Source organism: Hemiscyllium ocellatum, chromosome 1, assembly GCF_020745735.1.
Source record: "Hemiscyllium ocellatum isolate sHemOce1 chromosome 1, sHemOce1.pat.X.cur, whole genome shotgun sequence".
Classification (NCBI taxonomy): Eukaryota; Metazoa; Chordata; class Chondrichthyes; order Orectolobiformes; family Hemiscylliidae; genus Hemiscyllium; species Hemiscyllium ocellatum.
This window is the reverse complement of record NC_083401.1, coordinates 145,504,485-145,526,786: the sequence shown is the minus strand read 5'-3', so window position 1 is coordinate 145,526,786 and position 22,302 is coordinate 145,504,485. Positions and strand designations below refer to the sequence as shown.

The 22,302-nt window shown below is 41.2% G+C and overlaps 1 protein-coding gene across 2 annotated transcripts in view; it reads left to right on the top strand.

Annotated features, from left to right (window-relative positions):
* egf (epidermal growth factor) overlaps positions 1–22,302 on the top strand; it is a 152,799-nt gene that overhangs the window by 57,623 nt on the left and 72,874 nt on the right. For both annotated transcript variants that reach the window (XM_060826670.1, XM_060826662.1), the window contains exons 6-8: positions 5,825–5,923; positions 7,888–8,010; positions 15,817–15,939. In XM_060826670.1, the coding sequence (XP_060682653.1) occupies positions 5,825–5,923; positions 7,888–8,010; positions 15,817–15,939 (345 nt within the window). The remainder of the gene's footprint in view (positions 1–5,824; positions 5,924–7,887; positions 8,011–15,816; positions 15,940–22,302) is intronic.

Below are 22,302 nucleotides of genomic sequence, written 5' to 3'. Positions count from 1 at the left end.
TTGCACTTTATCATGCAACCATACTTCCCTGTTCCCACTCTTTACCGCAGATTACAAACATATCTACCTTGCACCTTTGACAAGGAATAACTGGAGCAACACCAAGACAAGCTGCCTATCACCCTCACCTTAACTTCCTTCCACCTATTGCATTTCCAACGCCCCTCCCCCAAGTCCCTCCTCCCTACCTTTTATCTTAACCTGCTTGGCACACTCTCCTCATTCCTGAAGAAGGGCTCATGCCCGAAACGTCGATTCTCCTGCTCCTTGGATGCTGCCTGACCTGTTGCGCTTTTCCAGCAATACATTTTCAGCTCTGATCTCCAGCATCTGCAGTCCTCGCTTTCTCCTAGATTTTTCTTCATCCCCAAGCCAGAGGAAATGGACATATGAACACGCTTCACTGAGGAGAGATCCTCAACAGAACCTATAAGCAGACTATTTGTTATTGTTCAGGAGCATCAGAGGGCTAAATGTCAATGTGCTACCCCTGTGAATTGTAAAATAACATGAAGCCACAGATATGAGAAACTATGCCAAAACTGATGAATGACAAAACAAAGCATAAATAGCGTACAATGGTTCACAAATTCCAAGTGCTGGATCAATGGTGCTGGAGTTCAAGTACAATAAATCTACCAGGATGCTGCTGATGTTCTCCATCATAGACATAGTTAGACTGTGGAGAGAAACCAGAGTAAACGTTGAGTGAGCTTTCCTCAGTTCTGTTTTCTCCCCATAAATGCTGCCAGACCTTATGAGCTTTTCTAGCAATTCTGTTTTTAACCCTCCTCTTTCAGTCAGTCCTTGTGAAAGCCACATACTTAATTCCTCGTTTGATCTCCTTGTGACCACATCGACATAATAGCCATAAAATCATACCTATTAACCTCTATTTGTGCCACTAATTCATTTATTACATTCTAAATGCTACATAATTTTGGTAAAGAGTCATGAATTTGCCTTGTTCCTCCTTTGATGCTATTTTGCTGCTTCTTTTTGAATGCTTGAACACTCTGAAGCAGCATCCAAAAAAGTAGAATTGTATTTCAAGTATAATGGTAACCTGTAATAAGACACTCTGCTGGTTTCAGCAGGGAACGCCATACCCTGAGTGAATGAAAAACACTATCAAGCCAGGTAATCAACTGTGGTTAGATGAGGACTGAGGAAAGCATGTTTTTATCACTGGTCCCATTCATTGGAATCCGTGTGATATCAAGCTCAGAAACCTTGTCTCAGAAACTTCAATTCATGGCTTACCATTTAACTATCCAGAATTTTTCATCAAAATGAGCAGTGTCAAAGGAACTGCAAGGTTGTATTTGGAAGAAATTGCAAACACATCTTACTCTGTAAGTACAATATTCACTTCAAAGACAAATTGACGATCGAACTTGACAAGATTGCACAAGATGGAATCATTCAAAGAGTACCAAAACACACAGACTGGTGTCATGTAGAAAGATGAATCTTTGAGAGTATGCCTTGATCCATGACACCTAAACATGCTTTGAAATGATGTCTTTACAAAACACCTATTCTCAGAATTAAATTCAAAATTCTTGAAACTTGATGCCATGCATAGTTACTGGTCAGTGCATCTGGTCAGACAGTTCTATTTTCATTGGCTCTCATTTAGGTTATTCATTAGCCAGGAATTCAATCAAGCTCCTAATAACTGTAGTTCATCCATTGTATGAGGATGTATTTGTGTAATTAGTGACAAAGCTGTGATAGGAAGGACAAGGCAAGTACATATCCAAATTCTGCAATTATTGTTACAAAAGGCATGAAATGAAAGACTGATATGCAACAGTTAGAAATGTCATACCAATGTGTCACAGATGAACTTTTTCAATTCTATTTACTCCAATACATCCTGATCCAAATGAAATAGAGAACACAAAAGTCATACCAACTCCTCAGGGAAAAATGATCTTCAAAGATGTCCAGATCATTTCAACTTATTATCATAGAGTCATAAAGTCATAGAGATGTACAGCATGGAAACAAGACCCTTAGGTCCAACCTATCCATGCCGACCAGATATCCCAACCCAATCTAGTCCCACCTGCCAGTACTCGGCCTATACCCCTCCAAACCCTTCTTATATACCCATCCAAATGCCTCTTAAATGTTGCAATTGTACCAGCCTCCACCACTTCCTCTGGCAGCCCATTCCACACACATACTACTCTCTGGGTGAAAAAGTTGCCCCACTTACCCTAAACCTATGCCCTCTAGTTCTGGACAACCCCACTCCAGGGAAAAGACTTTGCCTATTTACCCTATCCATGCCACTCATAATTTTGTAAACCTCTATTAGGTCACCCCTCAGCCTCCGTGCTCCAGGGAAAACAGCCCCAGCCTGTTCAGCCTCTCCCTATAGCTCAAATCCTCCAACCCTGGCGCCATCCTTGTAAATTTTTTCTGAACCCTTTCACATTTCACACCATCCCTCCAACAGAAGGGAGGTCAGAATTGCAATATTCCAATGTCCTGTATAGCCACAACATGACCTCCCAACTCCTGTACTTAATACTCTGACCAATAAAGGAAAGCATACCAAATGCCTTCTTCACTATCCTATCTGCCTGCGATTCGACTTTCAAGGAGCTATGAACCTGCACTCCAAGCTCTCTTTGTTCAGCAACACTCCCTAGGACCTTACCATTACATGTATAAGTCCTGCTAAGATTTGCTTTCCCAAAATACAGCACCTCACATTTATCTGAATTAAACTCCATCTGCCACTTCTCAGCCCATTGGCCCATCTGGTCCAGATCCTGTTGTAATCTGAGGTAACCCTCTTCGCTGGCCACTACACCTCCAATTTTAGTACTAACTGTACCTCTTATGCTCGCATCCAAATCATTTATGTAAATGACAAAAAGTAGAGGAGCCAGCAACGATCCTTGTGGCACTCCACTGGTCACAGGCCTCCAGTCTGAAAAACTCCCTCCACCACCACCCTCTGTCTTCTTCCTTTGAGACTGTTCTGTATCCAAATGACTAGTTCTCCATGTATTCCATGAGATCTAACCTTGCTAATCAGTCTCCTGATGAAGAACCTTGTCATACGCCTTATTGAAGTCCATATAGACCACATCTACCGCTCTGCGCTCATCGATCCTCTTTGTTCCTTCCTCAAAAAACTCAATCAAGTTTGTGAGACATGATTTCCCATGCACAAGGCCATGTTGACTATCCCTAATCAGTCCTTGACTTTCCACGTACATGTACATCCTGTCCCTCAGAATTCCCTCCAACAACTTGCCCACCACTGAGGTCAGGCTCACCAGTCTATAGTTTCCTGGCTTGTCTTTACTGCCCTTCTTAAACAGTGGCACCACGTTTGCCAACCTCCAATCTTCCGGCACCTCACCTGTGACTATCGATGATACAAATATCTCAGTAAGAGGCCCAGCAATCGCTTCTCTGGCTTCCCACAGAGTTCTAGGGTACACCTGATCAGGTCCTGGGAATTTATCCACTTTTATATGTTTCAAGACATCCAGCACATCCTCCTCTGTAATATGGATATTTTTCAAGATGTCATCATCTATTTCCCTACATTCTATATCTTCCATATCTTTTTCCACAGTAATTACTATTGCAAAATACTCATTTAGTATCTCCCCCATTTTCTACTGCTCCCTACAAAGGCCACCTGCTGATCTTTGAGGGGAATCTTCACTCAATTCTAATTTTACTTTAAAGATTTCAGCACTTGGAGAATTATTGAGGCAAAAAGCATACCTTTGAAATGGTGTGGGGATCAGCAGGACTTCTTTGAAGCTTTAGTAAAGTCACTTTCAATTCATTATAAAACTTATAATTTTATAGCACTCCTCATGAGATCTTTCTGGACAATTGATTGGGAAGGTATTTCAGGAAAGTTAAACACATAATTTTTTGTCCACTTATCACAAGTCCAATTGTCTAGCTAAATGTATTATTTGCACAATCAAGAACCTAATCCTCAAATGTAGCCAGGCCCATGCAAGATCTACACATTCTAATGTCACACTTGAGAGCAATACTTCAGAGTGAAACCATTCCATCACCAGTGGGGTGCATGTTTGACTCACATACCAATTTATGGAGTCGTATTCAAAGTGCTCATTTTGAAACTCGAGGGCAGCTTATAAAACTGCAACAGATAATGACAAATGAGCTTAAAATAAAAATATGGATGCAAAATTTTGAAGATTACACAGGGAATGACAATTTTGTGTTCACGATCCCACAGGAAGCAGATGGCACTCAGCCAAGGTAACAAAATGTGATCTGAACTGGTCTATACACACACAAGTTAACACAATGGTGAGATAGAACTGAGGATAGATCAGGTCTGTTCTAGCTTCCCAATGATCTCTCAGTCCTGTTGAACTATACAAAATCCAGAACACAGAAAGAAACAAGAGGCAAAGTCACCATAAATGTGAACTAGATGTGTGAGTAAATTACAAAATGAAGCTTCTTAGGTTCGCATTATTGTAATGAGGCAAACGTGTGTGTGTTTGTGTGTGTGTGTGCGCGTGCATTATCGCAACTCTTCTTGGAAGTCTGCTTCATGTTTGTAAACTGTAATGTCTGCTTCGTAACCGATACTGTGATTTACTTCTTCAAATAAACTAGCTATATAATCAGTCCCTGATGAAGATTTGATTATTAGTTTATTATTATGAGCGTGACAATGGCCATTTAGATGCTCCTCTATGCACAGTGGCGTGACTGGCTAGACAGGAGGCCAGGGTTGGGGGCGGTAATTTGGGGAGGGTGTGTGTCCTGCCAATATAGCAACTAGCTATAGCCTTGATTGAGGACGGACCCAGGTACAAATTAATGACATAGGTATGAGTGTGCAAGAAGAGGTTTACTCAGGAAAGTAATTGCCTTCAAAGTAGGTGACTAGCTGTAGGCTTTCCTGATTCTCAATCTCTTGATTCATTGCTGAGTGTCTTTAATGAGAGACCTTGATCTCCTGGAAGCACCCAAGCAAACAAGAAGTATATTTGTCATGTTCCCACCATGATGAGTTCTCTACCTGTTAGTGAGTTAATGCAAGTGAACTGGGCTGTCCATGAATTGTCCTGGCCCAAACATATTCAGGGTGGACTTGGAATAGTAGTAGTAACCCTCCTGCCAAATCACCAACTCCCAGGAGTGCCAAATGTACCATAGGGTTGGATAGAGGCTTCCACCAACTGAGACAGATAGCTTGGTACAAACATATGAAGAATGGAGGTAATCATAGGTAAATACAGTCATAGAGTCATAAAAATGTTGATTTCTAGTCTAAATGATCCCGTTATGAATGAAAATTGCTGGATCATACAGTTTGAATTTCCATGCATTTACATTAAAAGATAGATTCCTCAAGCAGTCTGTGTCCACATTTTTTCCAGCCAATGTTTCTTGCAGTGCTTCTTCCAGCCAGTAGCACCAATGGGAAAGCAGGTAAATGACCAACCTAGTACATCAGAAATTTAAGAACTTCTGTAGCATTGTCTGAGAGTGGCAAAATTGTGCATTGGTAAATAGATTTTATAATAATTATTAAGTTTATAATAAAGTTCTATTCCACAAACCTTAATTTGCAAACTGTAATATCATTCATAGATAGAGGAAGAACAGTTTTGAATGATTTGGAGGCTTGCAACACTTTCTGGATAAGCTACCCTGATGGGCAAGGTGCACTTCTGGAAATTCATCCCTAAGACCTCAATTCCCATTACCTTGACATTATTAAAAGGAGAATTTGAAAACTGTACCTTTAACATTGTTGCTTTCCTGCTTCTGTTATCTATTTCTGCAGAAAGAGACAATGGAAACATCTGCAAAAAAGCCTTGGAAGAAAATCATTGTGAGTGTAAAGATGGCTATGTTCTGAGTGATGATCAGAATTCCTGTGAAGGTAAACTTTGCACAATGAGCTGGCAATTTTCTGAAATTGAACATGATTCCTTGCAACTTTGGTGTTGTGCTTGATGCCAAGATGAACTTTGGACCATTTATCTACTTTATTACTGAGACTATCTTCTTCTACCTTTGTAACCACATCTGACTCTGACCCTGCCTCAGTTCATGTGCTGCTGAAACTATCATCTCTGACATAGTTATCTCTGAACTTCACTATTCCAATTCACTTTTGGCCAATCCCCTAACTTCAACCCTTCATTGACTTTTGATAATCCAAATCTCTGCTGCCTGTATCTTCTGTCACACTGTGGACAGAATCTTGTAGCAGTGTGGATCTGATCTGCTAGTTAAAGACTTGACATGAGACAGCTCTGTCTCTGATCTTTGCCATCACTTGCACAGTGCTTGTTTATGTTTCTTTGCCTACTGTTAAGAAGTATCAAGCTATTGCAGTTTCTGGTATTGTTACTTTAAAGGTTCTGAATGACTTAAACTAACATTGCATTGCAACAACTTTGACTCTTTTTAACATAATGTACAGCAATGAATGAATTGCTTTTTTAAAACATATGCCATTGTCACTGGAGGGCTCATTGGATCTACATAGTGTATTGTGGGCTAATGAACCTGAAAGCGCCATAGCTTGGCATTGAAGAATGAAGGACCATGAGGCATAGCTTAGCATTAGAAAGTGAAGAAAACTCTGAAATCACTATTCAAAATGGTCCCTCATGCAGAATATGGTTCAGAAAACCTCTGAGATGCTCTGAGCCAAGACTTTGTCAAAAGGCCAACCTGACTCCATGAAAGTTATGGATCAAAAGGATATTCTTATTGCTACAATAGAGCCAATGAGGTCAGGAGTGCCAAGTGCAACCTCAACCAGCTCAAACCCTTAAAGGCCTTGCTAAAAATTGAAAAGCCTGGAAATAGATTTGGGAATCAGGATGCATCCTCCATTTTTAAAAGATTCCTAAATCATTCTGATGTGGCAGAATTCCAGGTTCATATGTTGTCTTCATGTACAAGTATGTTAATGTTCTTTGTTGTGTATGTGTTTTATATGAAATTTGAGTAAATTATTTCATCTTAAAAACCATTACTGATACAAATGTAATGTTTGTATTTCTATGTTGGTACACACACATGAATGGAATGTTTGCGTTTATAAGATGTGCATTTGAAATAGTAGGGAGAAATTTTGCTTCAATGCTCCAAATGTTGGAAGCGTACATCTGATCATTCTAACATGTCCAAATATATTCCAATCACTATTTTTTTACTGGGTTATACAATTTGCTGGGAAAGGATGTGCTAGGAGTATCAAAGCGGGACATCTCCCATTATATTTCCTCATTTATCTGTCTACCATGACTAAACAGACCACATTTTCATGTAGATGCTTCTATTAGTTGTAGGGAGGTTAATTGTTTGTATGAAGATGTAAAATCTGCAGTTTGGGAAAAAATGATTTAAGTTTAGAATTTGTTCTCTGCAATGGTAACATTATTTAGAATATATCTGTCAAAAAGTCATTTGTAAAATATATTTAACACATCTCGCCCACCAAAGGCATCAAAAGCCAACACAGGCATTTTTGATTTAGATCATTTTAAATATGCCTGTGTTTTGCTTGGATGTTTTTAATGGTACAAATCACTTGCATGAAGCAAGATTTCAATGACATATCAAGATGGTTTTTCTTCACTAACTGTATTTAAGGCTGAGGTGAAACAACAATGTGGAATGAGAGAGAGTTCAGATGATGAGGCCTTCTGCCATATTATTGCCCAACCTGGGATCATACAGTACAATGATATCATTTGGCTTCTGTATGAAAAAACTGTTTAATTACATTCATTATTTCCTTATCACCTGCTACACTGTAATACTTTTATTAGTTCCAAATACAATATGCAACTTCTCTTCCCTCTGATGTATATATCTCTGTATATTCAGATGTCAATGAATGTGCATTTTGGAACCATGGCTGCACTCTAGGCTGTGAGAACTTTCCAGGCTCTTATCGCTGCTACTGTCCAGAAGGCTTTATACTGCTGCCTGATATGAAAACCTGTCATGGTAAGGTTTTATGCAAGTATTTTTGTGAAAATCTAAGAATAGTAGGGGCAGCAACATTCAATCCATTGACTCTTGTATCTCCAGTAAATTTTGAAGAATTTCAACCAATGTCATTTTCTTTAAGTGAATCTCTGCATTGTCCATGGATTCCAGAACTTCCAATGAATAAGAGAGGTATTATTCACACTGTTGGGTCTCCCAACGCTGCAAGGTCTGTAACTGTTCAAGAAGGCAGGTCACATTTTACAGAGGAATGAGGGATTAGGAAAAGCATTGTCTTGGCCAGCAACATACACATTCTGTGATAGAATCTTTATTGACACTGAAGAACTTACTTGTATTGGAATAAAGATAAAATACTGTTCATGCTGGCCCTCTGAAATAAAAACAGAAAGTGCTGGAGAGTCTCAACAGGTCTGGCAGCATCTGTGGGGAGAGAAATGGAATTAACATTTCAAGTCTGTTTTGACTTCTTCGGAATTCTTCAAAACCTGCCCCCTTTCTAGTGTTTACATCCATGGCTAATTTGCCTCCCATTTTTTTTCCTTGCATCTGACCATCATTAATGAAGTATTTTGGACTGTTTTGTTACATTAAAGGCACTATAAAAATATAAGTTATTGTTGGTGATTGTAGAATCATAGCGATGTAGAGCATAGCAACAGACCCTTCAGTCCAACTTGTCCTTGCTGACCGGATATCCTAAATTAATTTAATTCTATTTGCCTGCATTTGGCCTAAATCCCTCTAAACCTTTCCTATTCATACACCCATCCAGATGCCTTTTAAATGTTGTAATTGTACCAGCTTCAAACACTTCCTCTTGCATTCCATACACAGACCACTCTCTGTCTGACAAGATTTCCCCTTAGGTCTCTTTTAAATCTTTCCTTTTTCACCCTAATCCTATGCCCTCCAGTTCTGGATTCCCCCACCCCAGGGAAAAGACCTTGTCTAATTACCTTGTCCATGCTGCTTATGATTTTATAAAATGCTATTAGGTAGTCCTCAGCCTCTGACACTCCAGGGAAAACAGCCCCAGCCTATTCAGCCTCTCCTTACAGCTCAAAAACTCCAACCCTGACAACATCCTTGTAAATCTTTTTTGAACCCTTTCAAGTTTCACAACATCCTTGCTATAGGAGAGAGACCAGAATTGCATGCAATATTCCAGTAGTCACCTAACCAATGTCCTGGTCAGCTGCAACATGACTTCCCAACTCCTATACTCAGTGCTCTGACCAATAAATAAAAGCATACCTTCGTCACTATTTTATATAACTGACACTCCACTTCCAAGGAACTATGAACCTTCACACCAAAGTCTCTTTGTTCAGCAGGACCTTGCCATAAGTGTATAAGGTTGATTTGCTATTCCAAAATACAGCACCTCACATTTACTTAAATTCAATTCCATCTGCATATGGCTTGTAAGTGAACACATATTAACAACTATTAATACTTCTGGCAAAATATAATTAGTGTATTTAAAAGATCACAAGACCATTTTAGATCATTAGATCATTCAGCCCATTGAGTCTGCTTCAGTATTTGATATGGTTGATATGTTTCTCAACACCATTCTCATGTTTTCTCCGGTAAACCTTTGATCCGCTTACTAATCAAGAAACTACCTATCTCTGTCTTAAATGCATTCAATGACTTGGCCTCCACAGCCTTCTGTTGAAATTAGTTCTAGAGATTCATCAGACTTTGGTTGAAGAAATTTCTCCTCATCTCAGTTCTGAAGAATCATCCCTTCAGTGAGTGTGCCCTCTGGTCCTAGTCGCTCATACTATTGGAAACATTTCCACATCTATTCTATCCAGGCCTCTCAGTGTTCAATAATTGATAATGAGATTCCCCCTATCCTCCCAAACTCCATCAGTACAAACCCAAAGTCCTCAACAACTCCTCATATGACACACTCTTCATTCCCAAGATCATTCTTACAAGCCTCTCCAAGACTAGAACATCTTTCTGTAGATATAGAACCGACTTGGATTGTAAAGTAGGTTCAATGGGATTTGGTGGAATTTTGTCTGCACAGCAGCTTCATTTAAAAGCAGACAATAAAATGTCTTCCTCACATGTATCATGTGTTGTTCACAGGTTCAAATACCTTTTCAAATAAGTTGGCTGGTTAGGTCGATTATACATCCTGTGTTGTGGATTTCACACCTCGAGAGTTTTAGACAGCCAATTTGAAAAACCCTGTTAGTCAGTGTTTTGTGGTTAGTTTTAAAAGTAGTTTGAATTTCATAATATACTGAGAAATGACACTTTGTACTTAAGCATCTACTGCTCACCACTGAAGTCAACTTCACTGGGTGCTATTCATTCAAAGGCAAGTGTTCAACTCCTCATATCTGTGCAGAATAGAATAAAATCCCGACAGCATGGAGAAAGGCCCCTTGGACCAGCAAGTCCACACCAACCCTCTGAAGAGTATCCCACCTTAGACCCTTTCCCTACTATTCTACAATTACCACTGACTAATGCACCTAACCTACATATCCCTGAACACTATGGGCAATCTGTAAGAATAATAGGGTAGTTATGATAGGAGATTTTAACTTTCCAAACATTGACTGGGACTGCCACAGCCTTAACAGTTTAGATGGAGAGGAATTTCTTAATTTTCTAATTCAAGACAATTTTCTAATTCAGTATGTGAATACACCTACTAGAGAAGGTGCAAAACTTGACCTACTCTTGGGAAATGAGACAGGCCAGGTGACTGAGGTGCCAGTAGGGGAGCACATTGGGGCCAGCAACCATAATTCTATTTGTTTTAAAATAGTGACGGAAAAAGATAGACCACAACTAAAAGTTGAAGTTCTAAATTGGAGGAAGGCCAATTTTGACGGTATTAGGCAAGAACTTTCGAAAGCTGATTGGAGGCAGATGTTCGCAGGTAAAGGGATGACTGGAAAATGGGAAGCCTTCAGAAATGAGATAACAAGAATCCAGAGAAAGTATATTCCTGTCAGGGTGAAAGGAAAGGCTGGTAGGTATAGGGAATGCTGGATGACTAAAGAAATTGAGGGTTTGGTTAAGAAAAAGAAGGAAGCATGTGTCAGGTATAGACAGGATAGATCAAGTGAATCCTTAGAAGAGTATAAAGGAAGTAGGAGTTTACTTAAAAGGGAAATTAGGAGGGCAAAAAGGGGACATGAGATAGTTTTGGCGAATAAAATTAAGGAGAATCCAAATGATTTTACAAATATATAAAGGGCAAAAGGGTAACTAGGGAGAGAATAGGGCCCCTCAATGATCAGCAAGGTGGCCTTTGTGTGGAGCCATAGAAAATGGGGCAGATACTAAATGAATATTTTGCATCAGTATTTACTGTGAAAAAGGATATGGAAGGTATAGAATGTAGGGAAATAGATGATGACATCTTGAAAAATGTCCAGATTACAGAGGAGGAAGTGCTGGAGGCCTTGAAACGGTTAAAGGTGGATAAATCCCCAGGACCTGATCAGGTTTATCCTAGAACTCTGTGGGAAGCTAGAGAAGTGATTGCTAGGCCTCTTGCTGAGATATTTGTACCATCGATAGTCACAGGTGAGTTGCCAGAAGATTGGAGGTTGGCAAACGTTTAAGAAGGGTGATAAAGTCAAGCCTGGAACTATAGACTGGTGAGCCTGACCTCAGTAGTGGGCAAGTTGTTGGAGGGAATCCTGAGGGACAGGATGTACATGTATTTGGAAAGTCAAGGACTGATTAGGGATAGTCAACATGTCTTTGTGCGTGGGAAATCATGTCTCACAAACTTGATTAGCTTTTTGTAGAAGTAACAAAAGAAGATTGATGAGGACAGAGCAGTTGATGTGTTCTATATGGACTTCAGTAATATGCTTGACAAGGCTCCCCATGGGAGACTGGTTAGCGAGGTTAGATCTCATGAAATACAGGGAGAACTAGCCATTTGGATACAGAACTGTCTCAAAGGTAGAAGACAGAGGGTGGTGGTGGAGGGTTGTTTTTCAGACTGGAGGCCTGTGACCAGTGGAGTACCACAAGGATCGTTGCTGGGTCTTCTACTTTTTGTCATTTACAGAAATGATTTGGATGTGAGCATAAGAGGTACAGTTAGTAAGTTTGCAGATGACCCCAAAAATGGAGGTGTAGTGGCCAGGGAAGAGGGTTACCTCAGACTACAACTGGATCTGGATCAGATGGGCCAATGGACTGAGAAGTGGCAGATGGAGTTTAATTCAGATAAATGCGAGGTGCTGCATTTTGGGAAAGCAAATCTTAGCAGGACTTATACACTTAATGGTAAGATCCTAGGGAGTGTTGCTGAACAAAGAGACCTTGGAGTGCAGATTCATTGCTCCTTGAAAGTCGAATCGCAGGCAGATAGGATAGTGAAGAAGGCATTTGGACATTGGTTAGGCCACTGTTGGAATATTGCGTGCAATTCTGGTCTTCTTCCTAACGGAAGGATGTTGTGAAACCTGAAATGGTTCAGAAAAGATTTACAAGGATGTTGCCAGTGTTGGAGGATTTGAGCTATAGGGAGAGGCTGAACAGGCTAGGGCTGTTTTCCCTGGAGCGTCGGAGGCTGAGGGGTGACCTTATAGAGGTTTACAAAATTATGAGGGGCATAGATAGGATAAATAGACAAAGTCTTTTCCCTGGAGTGGGGGAGTCTAGAACTGGTGGGCATAGGTTTAGGGTGAAAGGGGAAAGATATAAAAGAGACCTAAGGGCAACTTTTTCACACAGAAGGTGGTACATGTATGAAGTGAGCTGCCAGAGGATGTGGTGGAGGATGGTACAATTGCAACATTTCAGAGACATTTGGATGGGTACATGAATAAAAAGGGTTTGGAGAGGTGGGGTGCAGATTGGGTTGGGATATCTGGTCAGCATGGACAGTTTGTTTCCATGCTGTACATCTCTATGATTCTATAATTTAGCATGGCCAATTCACCTAACCTGCACATCTTTGGATTGTGAGAGGAAGCTGGAGCACCCAGAGGAAACCCACACAAATACAGGGAAAGGCAGCATCTCAGGAATAGAGAATTCGACGTTTCGAGCATAAGCCCTTCATCAGGAATAAGAGAGAGAGAGAGAGCCAAGCAGGCTAAGATAAAGGGTAGGGAGGAGGGACTAGGGGGAGGGGCAATGGAGGTGGGATAGGTGGAAGGAGGTAGAACGTGGCTGAAGAGTTTCTGTGCAGAGGAGATGACCTGGGGGGTGCAGTGAGAGAGGGACTCACTGAAATCCTTGTAGATGGAGGAAGAGAGCTTCTTCAAGGAAGGCATCCTTGTAAGAGGATTCGCAGTAGGTTAAAATCTTCGAGTAAAAAATGAGGTCTGCAGATGCTGGAGATCACAGCTGCAAATGTGTTGCTGGCCAAAGCATCTGCAGATGCTGGAGATCACAGCTGCATCTGCAGATGCTGGAGATCACAGCTGCATCTGCAGATGCTGGAGATCACAGCTGCATCTGCAGATGCTGGAGATCACACCATCTGCAGACCTCATTTTTTACTCGAAGATTTTAACCTACTGCGAATCCTCTTACAAGGATGCCTTCCTTGAAGAAGCTCTCTTCCTCCATCTACAAGGATTTCAGTGAGTCCCTCTCTCACTGCACCCCCCAGGTCATCTCCTCTGCACAGAAACTCTTCAGCCACGTTCTACCTCCTTCCACCTATCCCACCTCCATCGCCCCTCCCCCTAGTCCCTCCTCCCTACCCTTTATCTTAGCCTGCTTGGCTCTCTCTCTCTCTTATTCCTGATGAAGGGCTTATGCTCGAAACGTCGAATTCTCTATTCCTGAGATGCTGCCTGGCCTGCTGTGCTTTGACCAGCAACACATTTGCAGCTGTGATCTCCAGCATCTGCAGACCTCATTTTTTACTCAAATACAGGGAAACTCCACATTGACAATCACCTGCGGCAGGAATTGAACCCGGGTCAGTGGCGCTGAGACAGCAGTGCTAACCACTGAGCCACTGTGCTGCCCAAATAATAATGGTCCCTTTTGCACCGGCATGGGGCCGTGTTGGTGGGAACAGTTTCTGATCTGGCAATCTGCTAGTGAACATCTTTGAACAATTAGGTCACAAGATAATGGGAGAGGGTGAATTTCAGCTTTGCAAAAATATTACACGTGCAAGCTGACCCACTAACTTTATGATTTCAGAAGAAACCACTGGCTTTCCATGTTTGGTCTCAGAAATTCTACTTTTACACAAGTACATGTGGGATTTAGCTGTTTCAACCTATTGACAATCTATATATATTGACTAGTCACTGAATGATCAGCAAATTAATAAATAACAAGTCATAATTATTGTAAATTAACTGCTTGAGTGCAGTATATTGTTGTTCGATGTATACAGATATGTAAGAATGACAGTACGTTATAATGAAGAAATAGGTGAGGACATTTAACTCATTCCAAGTTATGTAAAGTAACATTATTTAAACAAAATAAATGATAAAACACAAACTCCCTTAACACATGGAAGAATCTGAGATCTGTTTAATACAGAATTGCAGTTACAGTAATAGGCGTGGGCCATGCCATGGAGTCATAGAGACATACAGCAAGGAAACAGGCAATTCTTTTTTAAACATTGCTTAAACATTCTCTTTTAAACAGGTATTCACCAGCTCCTCTGGAAACTCATTCCACACATGAATCACTCTTTGCGTAAAAAAAAATCGTTCCTCATATATTTTTAAAACTTTCTCCTCTCACCTTAAAAATATGTCCTTGAGTCTCCCATTCTAAGGAAAGAAACTTACCATTTACCTATCCATACTCATTATGATTTTATAAACCTTTATAATGTCACCCCTCAAATGCCTACACTCTAATGAAAGAAGTCCCAGACTGTCCAGCCTCTCCTTGTAACTCAAACCCTCCATTCATGGAAACATCCTGGTAAAACTCTTCTGAACCTTTGCCAGCTTAATAATATTCTTCCGATAACAGGGAGACCAGAACTGCACTCAGTACTCTGGAAGAGGCTTCACCAACATCCTGTACAACAACAAAATGTGCCAACACTTATACTCAAAAAAACCTGAGCAAGGGAGGCAAGCATGCTAAGCACCTACTTAACCAACCTATCTATATATGATGCAAACTTCAATGAATTTGTACCTGACCCCCCAGGTCTAGCTGTTCTGCAACACGTGATCTTCACTTTGCACAGCTCAGGGTTGATCCACACCAAACCTTCATTGAATATTTCTTCCAAATCAATTATTACCCTTTTGAAGCAAAAATCAACAGTCTCTTTCTAGAAACAAAAACAGGCACTAAAAATTGAATAAAAATGTTCCAGTGCTCTCATACTGCATTAAGAACTGCTTTGAATGTACTCAAGAATATTCAATGTCCCCAGTAGAATTGGAGGTGACCAGTAAGGAGATGGTTCCTTGCCTGTCACCCAGTATCACACAGGATTGCAGGAATTGTAATGTGTTATATTTTATAAAGACAACAATAATGATAATTTGGGTTATCACCGTAGTCCTACCAGACGATAGGAGCTGCTCTCTTATTAGACAGAAGTGACTGGTGGTGATTTAACCGGAGGGCCACCAAACCTCAGGCAAGGGAAGAGGCTGAGAAGGAGAGTCCTTCATGATAACCTCAAACCAGTGATGGGGAATTGAACCCAGGCTGTTAACATCATACTACTCTGTAAACCAACAATCCTGCCAACTGAGCTAAATCAATTCCCCATTACTAATTTATTTGCTACACTATTGTTCTTTATTCACCAATGCTAATTTATTTGCTACTCTATTGTTCTTTATTCATCAGATCCTATCCCTTGTTTGGAAAATTACACTGAATGTAGCCATGATTGCATCCAAACATCCAAAGGACCAATCTGTGTCTGTCAACCAGGATCTATTTTAGGATCTGATGGAAAAACATGTTCAGGTACAACACGTGAAGGCAAAATGTTTTAAAAATGTTTCAATGAAGTGAAGTGGAAAAGATCTTTATGGGTTGATCAATAGGTAATAACACTGTTAAGGCTGAAAACACACAAGATTGATGTGAAATATTTCACAGTAACTTCTGCAAAATTGACCAAAATGTATATTTTTATCCTTGGAACTTGCAGAGTTTGGATGAATTAAGTTCATGTGCAAGTGATGAATCAGGCTACACATCAGAACAAGTTTTCTTGAAGTATTAAGTAGTATGTTAATGAGGTGAACAAAATCAGAATGAGAAATTTATCTTTTTATAAATCCAGCAATGGGGTGAGAATTTTTTGTCAGAAATAGAAGAGATGTAAACTGTGAGAATCACAGATCCACTTTGCTTAAATCACCAAGAAACACACACCAAAGCATTTATGGATCCTCCATCATATTCCCATATCAAACCTGGGAATGCTAATAAACCATAATAAAGATTGTCCAATTCTTCTTTGGAAAGAATTCTAAGGGATATGAATTATGACTATATGGCAAAGCATAGTGTGATTAAAGGCAGTCAGCATGGCTTTGTGAGGGGCAGGTCATGCCTCACAAATCCTATTGAGTTCTTCCAGGAGGTGTCAAGACAGGTCGATGACAATTGAGCAGTGGATGTGGTGTATATGGACTTCAGCAAGGCATTTGACAGGGTTCCCATGGTAGGCTCATTCATAAAGTCAGGAAGTATGGGATACAGGGAGATTTGGCTATCTGGATTCAGAATTGGCTGGCTGACAGAAGGCAGAGAGTGGCTGTCGATGGAACGTATTCTGCCTGGAGGACAGTGTTGAGTGGGGTCCTGCAGGGCTCTGTTCTTGGGCCTATGCTCTTTGTAGCTTTTATAAATGACTTGGATGAGGGGGTTGAGGGATGGGTTAGTAAATTTGCAGATGACACAAAGGTTGGAGGTGTCGTCGATAGTATAGAGGGCTACTACAGGCTGCAGCGCGACATAGACAGGATGCAAAGTGGCGCTGAGAAATGGCAGATGGAGTTCAACCTGGATAAGTGCGAAGTGATGCATTTTGGAAAGTCAAAATTGAATGCTGAACATAGGATGAAAGACAGGATTCTTGGCAGTGTGGAGGAACACAGGATCCCTCAAAGTTGCCACCCAAGTGGATAAGACTGTTAATAAAGCATATGGTGTTTTGGCTTTCATTAACAGGGGAATCGAGTTTAAGAGCCGCGAGGCTTTGCTGCAGCTCTACGAGTCCCTGGTGACACCACACTTGGAATATTGTGTCCATTTCTGGTCACCCTACTATAGGAAAGATACAGAGGCTTTGGAAAGGGTGCAAAGAAGGTTACCAGAATGCTACCTGAACTGGAGGGCTTGCCTTATGAAGAAAGGTTGAATAAGCTCGGACATTTCTCTCTGGAGAAAAGGAGGAAGAGATCCTGATCGAGGTGTACAAAATAATGAGAGGAATAGAGTCATTAGTCAAAGACTTTTCCCCAGGGCAGATTGACTGGTACGAGAAGTCATAGTTTAAAGATATAAAGGAGACATCAGAGGTAGGTTCTTCACACAGAGAGTTGTAAATGCATGGAATGCATTGCCAGCTGTAGTAGTGGAGGCAGAGTCCTTGGGGACATTTAAGCGACTACTGGACATGCACATGGATAGCAGTGAGTTGAGGGGTGTGTAGGTTAAGTGACTATATTTTACACTAGGATTAAATCTCGGCATAACATCGTGGGCCAAAGGGCCTGTTCTGTGCTGTACTTTTCTATGTTCTATATTCTTAATCAATGAGCAATAAACAACTCCAGGCAGGTTTTTAAATGTTTTATATGGATAATTCTGGATGTGAGAGCCAATAATGTTGCAAGAATGAAACCTGAATGAACATAGCAAGCAACTTGAAAACTCTAGCCAAAAGACTGAAGGATTTCAAATTCACAGAATGAGAACTGAAAAGGTAGTGTTTGTTAGAATGCGTGATTTCAATGCAAGATGGAAGAAAATAGAGAAAAGTCAAGAAAAAATAGATTAAGGCAGGGAAAAGAGACAGAGAGGAAAACTTTCAGATTATATTCTAAATATTGCATTTTAAAATTCACAAAAAGTAGTGAAAAGATGAGAGTTGAGTTTCCATGTCAAATAGTTGATTTGATAACAATCAACACTTGTCACACCATTAAAACACTTCTGAGATTGAAGAGGCAAGACTTAACTTATAATATAATGGTAATAGTTACAGTAATTTATTGTTACATGTGTTTATGAAAATACTGTACAAAATGTGCAAGTTGCCATAAGTTGGCACCATTTTAGTGAAATAAATAATTTTAAAAATGCAAAGTTAGCACAAATTTTATGTTTTGCTCCATCCACGGCTTCTTGATTTCCCAAGTGGCTACGGGATGCCACAACAGTCTGCAGCGGCCAAACCATTCCCAGACTCTGCAACACCAAGGAGAAAGCATGTTGAAGCAAATTGTGCTGCCATTGAAAAGACCTCTGTCAAAGCCTCATCGCTGCTGATTCTCCAACTGCTGCCACAGCCAAGAGATTGTCCCAAATGGATTCTGGGTAATCCAAGATGGAGGACAGGGAGAATTTCTGGCTGAAACAGCTACTCCTTTGTGTTGGTGTTGATTTCCTCGGATTCCAGGAGCAGCACTTATGTTTTATATGCTGTTGCATTGTTTTGGAACTTAGTTGTGATGGATATTAGTTATAGGAAGGGAAAAAGTTGTAGATACAGTCACATAGATGGATTAACTCCAGGAAAGGTAAGAGAAGTAGGCAGGTCATGCATGAGTCTTCTGTGGCTATCTGTGCTATTTTGGAAAATGTAGGCGGTGATGGATTCTAAGGGGAATGTAGCACAAACAGCCAAATTTCTGGTATTGAGACTGACTCTAATGCAATGAGGGGTATGTTGAGTTCCAAGAGATCACTTTTGTTCGGGGACTCTCTATCCGAGGCACAAACAGACATTTCTGTGGCCAGCAGCGAAAACTCAAAATGGTGTGTTGCCCTTCTGGTGCCAGGATCAAGAATGTCTCAGAGACGGTGCAGAATGTTCTCAAGGGGGTGAGGGACCAGCAGGAGGTCGTTGTACATATTGGAACCAATGACATAGGAAGGGAAAAGGATGAGGTTTTGAATCAAGAATGTAGAGAGTTAAGCAGGAATTTTAAAAAGGAGATCCTTGAGAGTATAATATCGGGATTACTCCTGGTGCTGTGAGCAAGTGAGTGTAGGAATAGGAGGATAGAGCAGATGAATGCAGGCTGAGGAGCTGATACCGGGGAGAAGGATTCACATTTTTGGATCATTGGAATCTGTTTTGGAGTGGATAGATCGAATGGTGGATGGTATGGTGGTTCAGTGGTTAGCACTGCTGCCTCACAGCAGCAGGGTCCTGGATTTGAATCCCGCCTGTCTGTGTGGAGTTTGCACATTCTCCCTGTGTCTGCGTGGCTTTCCTCCAGGTGGTCCGGTTTCCTTCCACAATCCAAAGATGTGCAGGTCAGGTGAATTGGCCATGCTAAATTGCCCACAGTGTTAGGTGTGTTAGTCACGGGTAAATATAGGGTAGGGGAATGGGTTTGGGTGGGTTTCTCTTTGGAGGGGCGGTGTGGACTTGTTGGGCCAAAGGGCCTGTTTCCACACTGTAGAGAATCAAAACTAATCTAATCTTTAGAAGAGTATTAAGTCAGTAGGAGTATACTTAAGAGAGAAATCAGGAGGGCAAAGATGGGAATGAGATAACTTTGGCAAATAGAGCCAAGGAGAATCCAAAGGGTTTTACAATACATTAAGGACAAAAGGGTAACTAGGGAGAGAATAGGGCCCCTCATAGGCGGCCTTTGTGTGGAGCCACAGGAGATGGGAGAGATACTAAACAAATATTTTGTATCAGTGTTTACTGTGGAAAAGGATTGGAAGATTCTGAATGTAGGGAAATAGATGGTGACATCTTGAAAAATGTCCACATTACAGAGGAGGAAATGCTGGATGTCTTGAAATGCATAAAAGTGAATAAATCCCCAGGACCTGATCAGGTGTACTCTCAAACTCTGTGGGAAGCTAGGGGAGTGATTGCTGGGTCCCTTACTGAGATATTTGTATCATCGATTGTCACAGGTGAGGTGCTGGAAGACTGAAGGTTGACTAACTTGGTGCCACTGTTTAAGAAGGGTGGTAAGGACAAGCCAGGGAAATATAGACCAGTGAGTTTGACATTGGTGGTGGGCAAGTTTAGATTAGATTAGACTTACAGTGTGGAAACAGGCCCTTCGGCCCAACAAGTCCACACCGACCCGCCGAAGCGCAACCCACCCATACCCCTTACCTAACACTACGGGCAATTTTAGCTTGGCCAATTCACCTGACCCGCACATCTTTGGACTGTGGGAGGAAACCGGAGCACCCGGAGGAAACCCACGCAGACACGGGGAGAACGTGCAAACTCCACACAGTCAGTAGCCTGAGTCGGGAATTGAACCCGGGTCTACAGGCGCTGTGAGGCAGCAATGCTAACCACTGTGCCACCATGCCGCCCACCGTTGTTGGAGGGAATCTTGAGGGACAGGATGTACATGGACTTGGAAAGGCAAGGATGGATTAGGGATAGTCAACATGGCTTTGTGCGTGGGAAATCATGTCACACAAACTTGATTGAGTTTTTTGAAGAAGTAATAAAGAGGATTGATGAGCGCAGAGCAGTAGATGGGATCTATATGGACTTCATTAAGGTGTTCGACAAGGTTCTGCATGGGAGACTGGTGAGCAAGGTTAGATCTCATGGAATACAGGAAGAGCATTTGGATACAGAACTGACTCCAAAGTAAATGTAGAAGGTGGTGGTGGAGGGTTGTTTTTTAGATTGGAGGTCTGTGACCAGTGGAGTGCCACAAGGATCGGTGCTGGGTCCACTACTGTTAGTCATTTATATAAATTATTTGGATGTAAGCATAAGAGGTATAGTTAGTAAGTTTGTAGATGAAACCTCAAATTACAATGGGATCTTGATCAGATGGGCCAATGGGCTGAGAAGTGGCAGATGGAGTTTAATTTAGATAAATGAGGGGTGTTGTATTTTGGGAAAGCAAATCTTAGCAGGACTTATACACTTAATGGTAATGTCCTAAGGAGTGTTACTGAACAAAAAGACCTTGGAGTGCAGGTTCATAGCTCCTTGAAAGTGGAGTTGCAGGTAGATAGGATAGTGAAGAAGGTGTTCGGTATGCATTCCTCTATTGGTCAAAGTGTTGAGTACAGGAGTTAGGAGGCTATGTTGTGGCTGTAAAGGACATGGGTTAGGCCACTTTCAGAATATTGTGTGAAATTCTGGTCTCCTTCCTATCGAAAGGATGTTGTGAAATGTGAAAGGGTTCAGAAAATATTTACAAGGATGTTGCTTGGGTTGGAGGATTTGAGCTATAGGGAGAGGTTGAATGGGCTGTGGCTATTTTCCCTAGAGCATTGGAGGCTGAGGGGTGACCTTATAGAGGTTTATAAAATCATGAGGGATGAGGATAGGATAAATAGACAAAGTCTCTTCCCTGGGATGGGGGAGTCCAGAACTAGAGGGCATAGGTTTAGGGTAAGAGGGGACAGATATTAAAGATACCTAATGGGCAACGTTTTCACACAGAGCATGGTGTGTTCATGGAATGAGTTGCCAGAGGAAGTTGTGGAGGCTGGTACAATTGCAACATTTAAAAGGCATCTAGCTGGGTACGTAAATAGGAAGGGTTTGGACTGATATGGGCTGGGTGCTGGCAGGTTGGACTGGATCTGGTTGGCATGGATGAGTTGGGCCGAAGGGTCCGTTTCCGTGCTATACAACTCTGTAACTCTATAACTCTCAAGGACTGAGCACATTGTCAATGTCCAAGAAGTGTTTGACCAGTTCAATAAATTAACTCCTGAGGATGGAAGAGTCATTCACTCTGCTGCTATTGCAGATGCCACCAAAACACCAGAAGAAAAAAAATGGACCTCAATTCATCAACATTGGAACAGTTGTTCAAGATGTTGACTATGAGGAATGGACCAGATCTGCCGTTCACCTGCACCGAGGAGACTCTCTCCACCACCACAGCTGCAGAAAGAAGAAAAAATGAATTTGATTCAAAAGTTAAGTGAAGAAAAATAAAGTAAAAGAAAAAGGATGCAGTCGTTCATGCTAGAGGGAATGGACAGGCCAGGAGTCCGAACACCTCTTGAAAGATGGATGATGTGTTTAATTCATGAGTACGATTCAAATACTACAATCACATGCCATTTAATGAATTTCAATTGCAAGGCAGACAGCTTCTGTTTTCACAAAGCTACTGATACTGGAACACATCT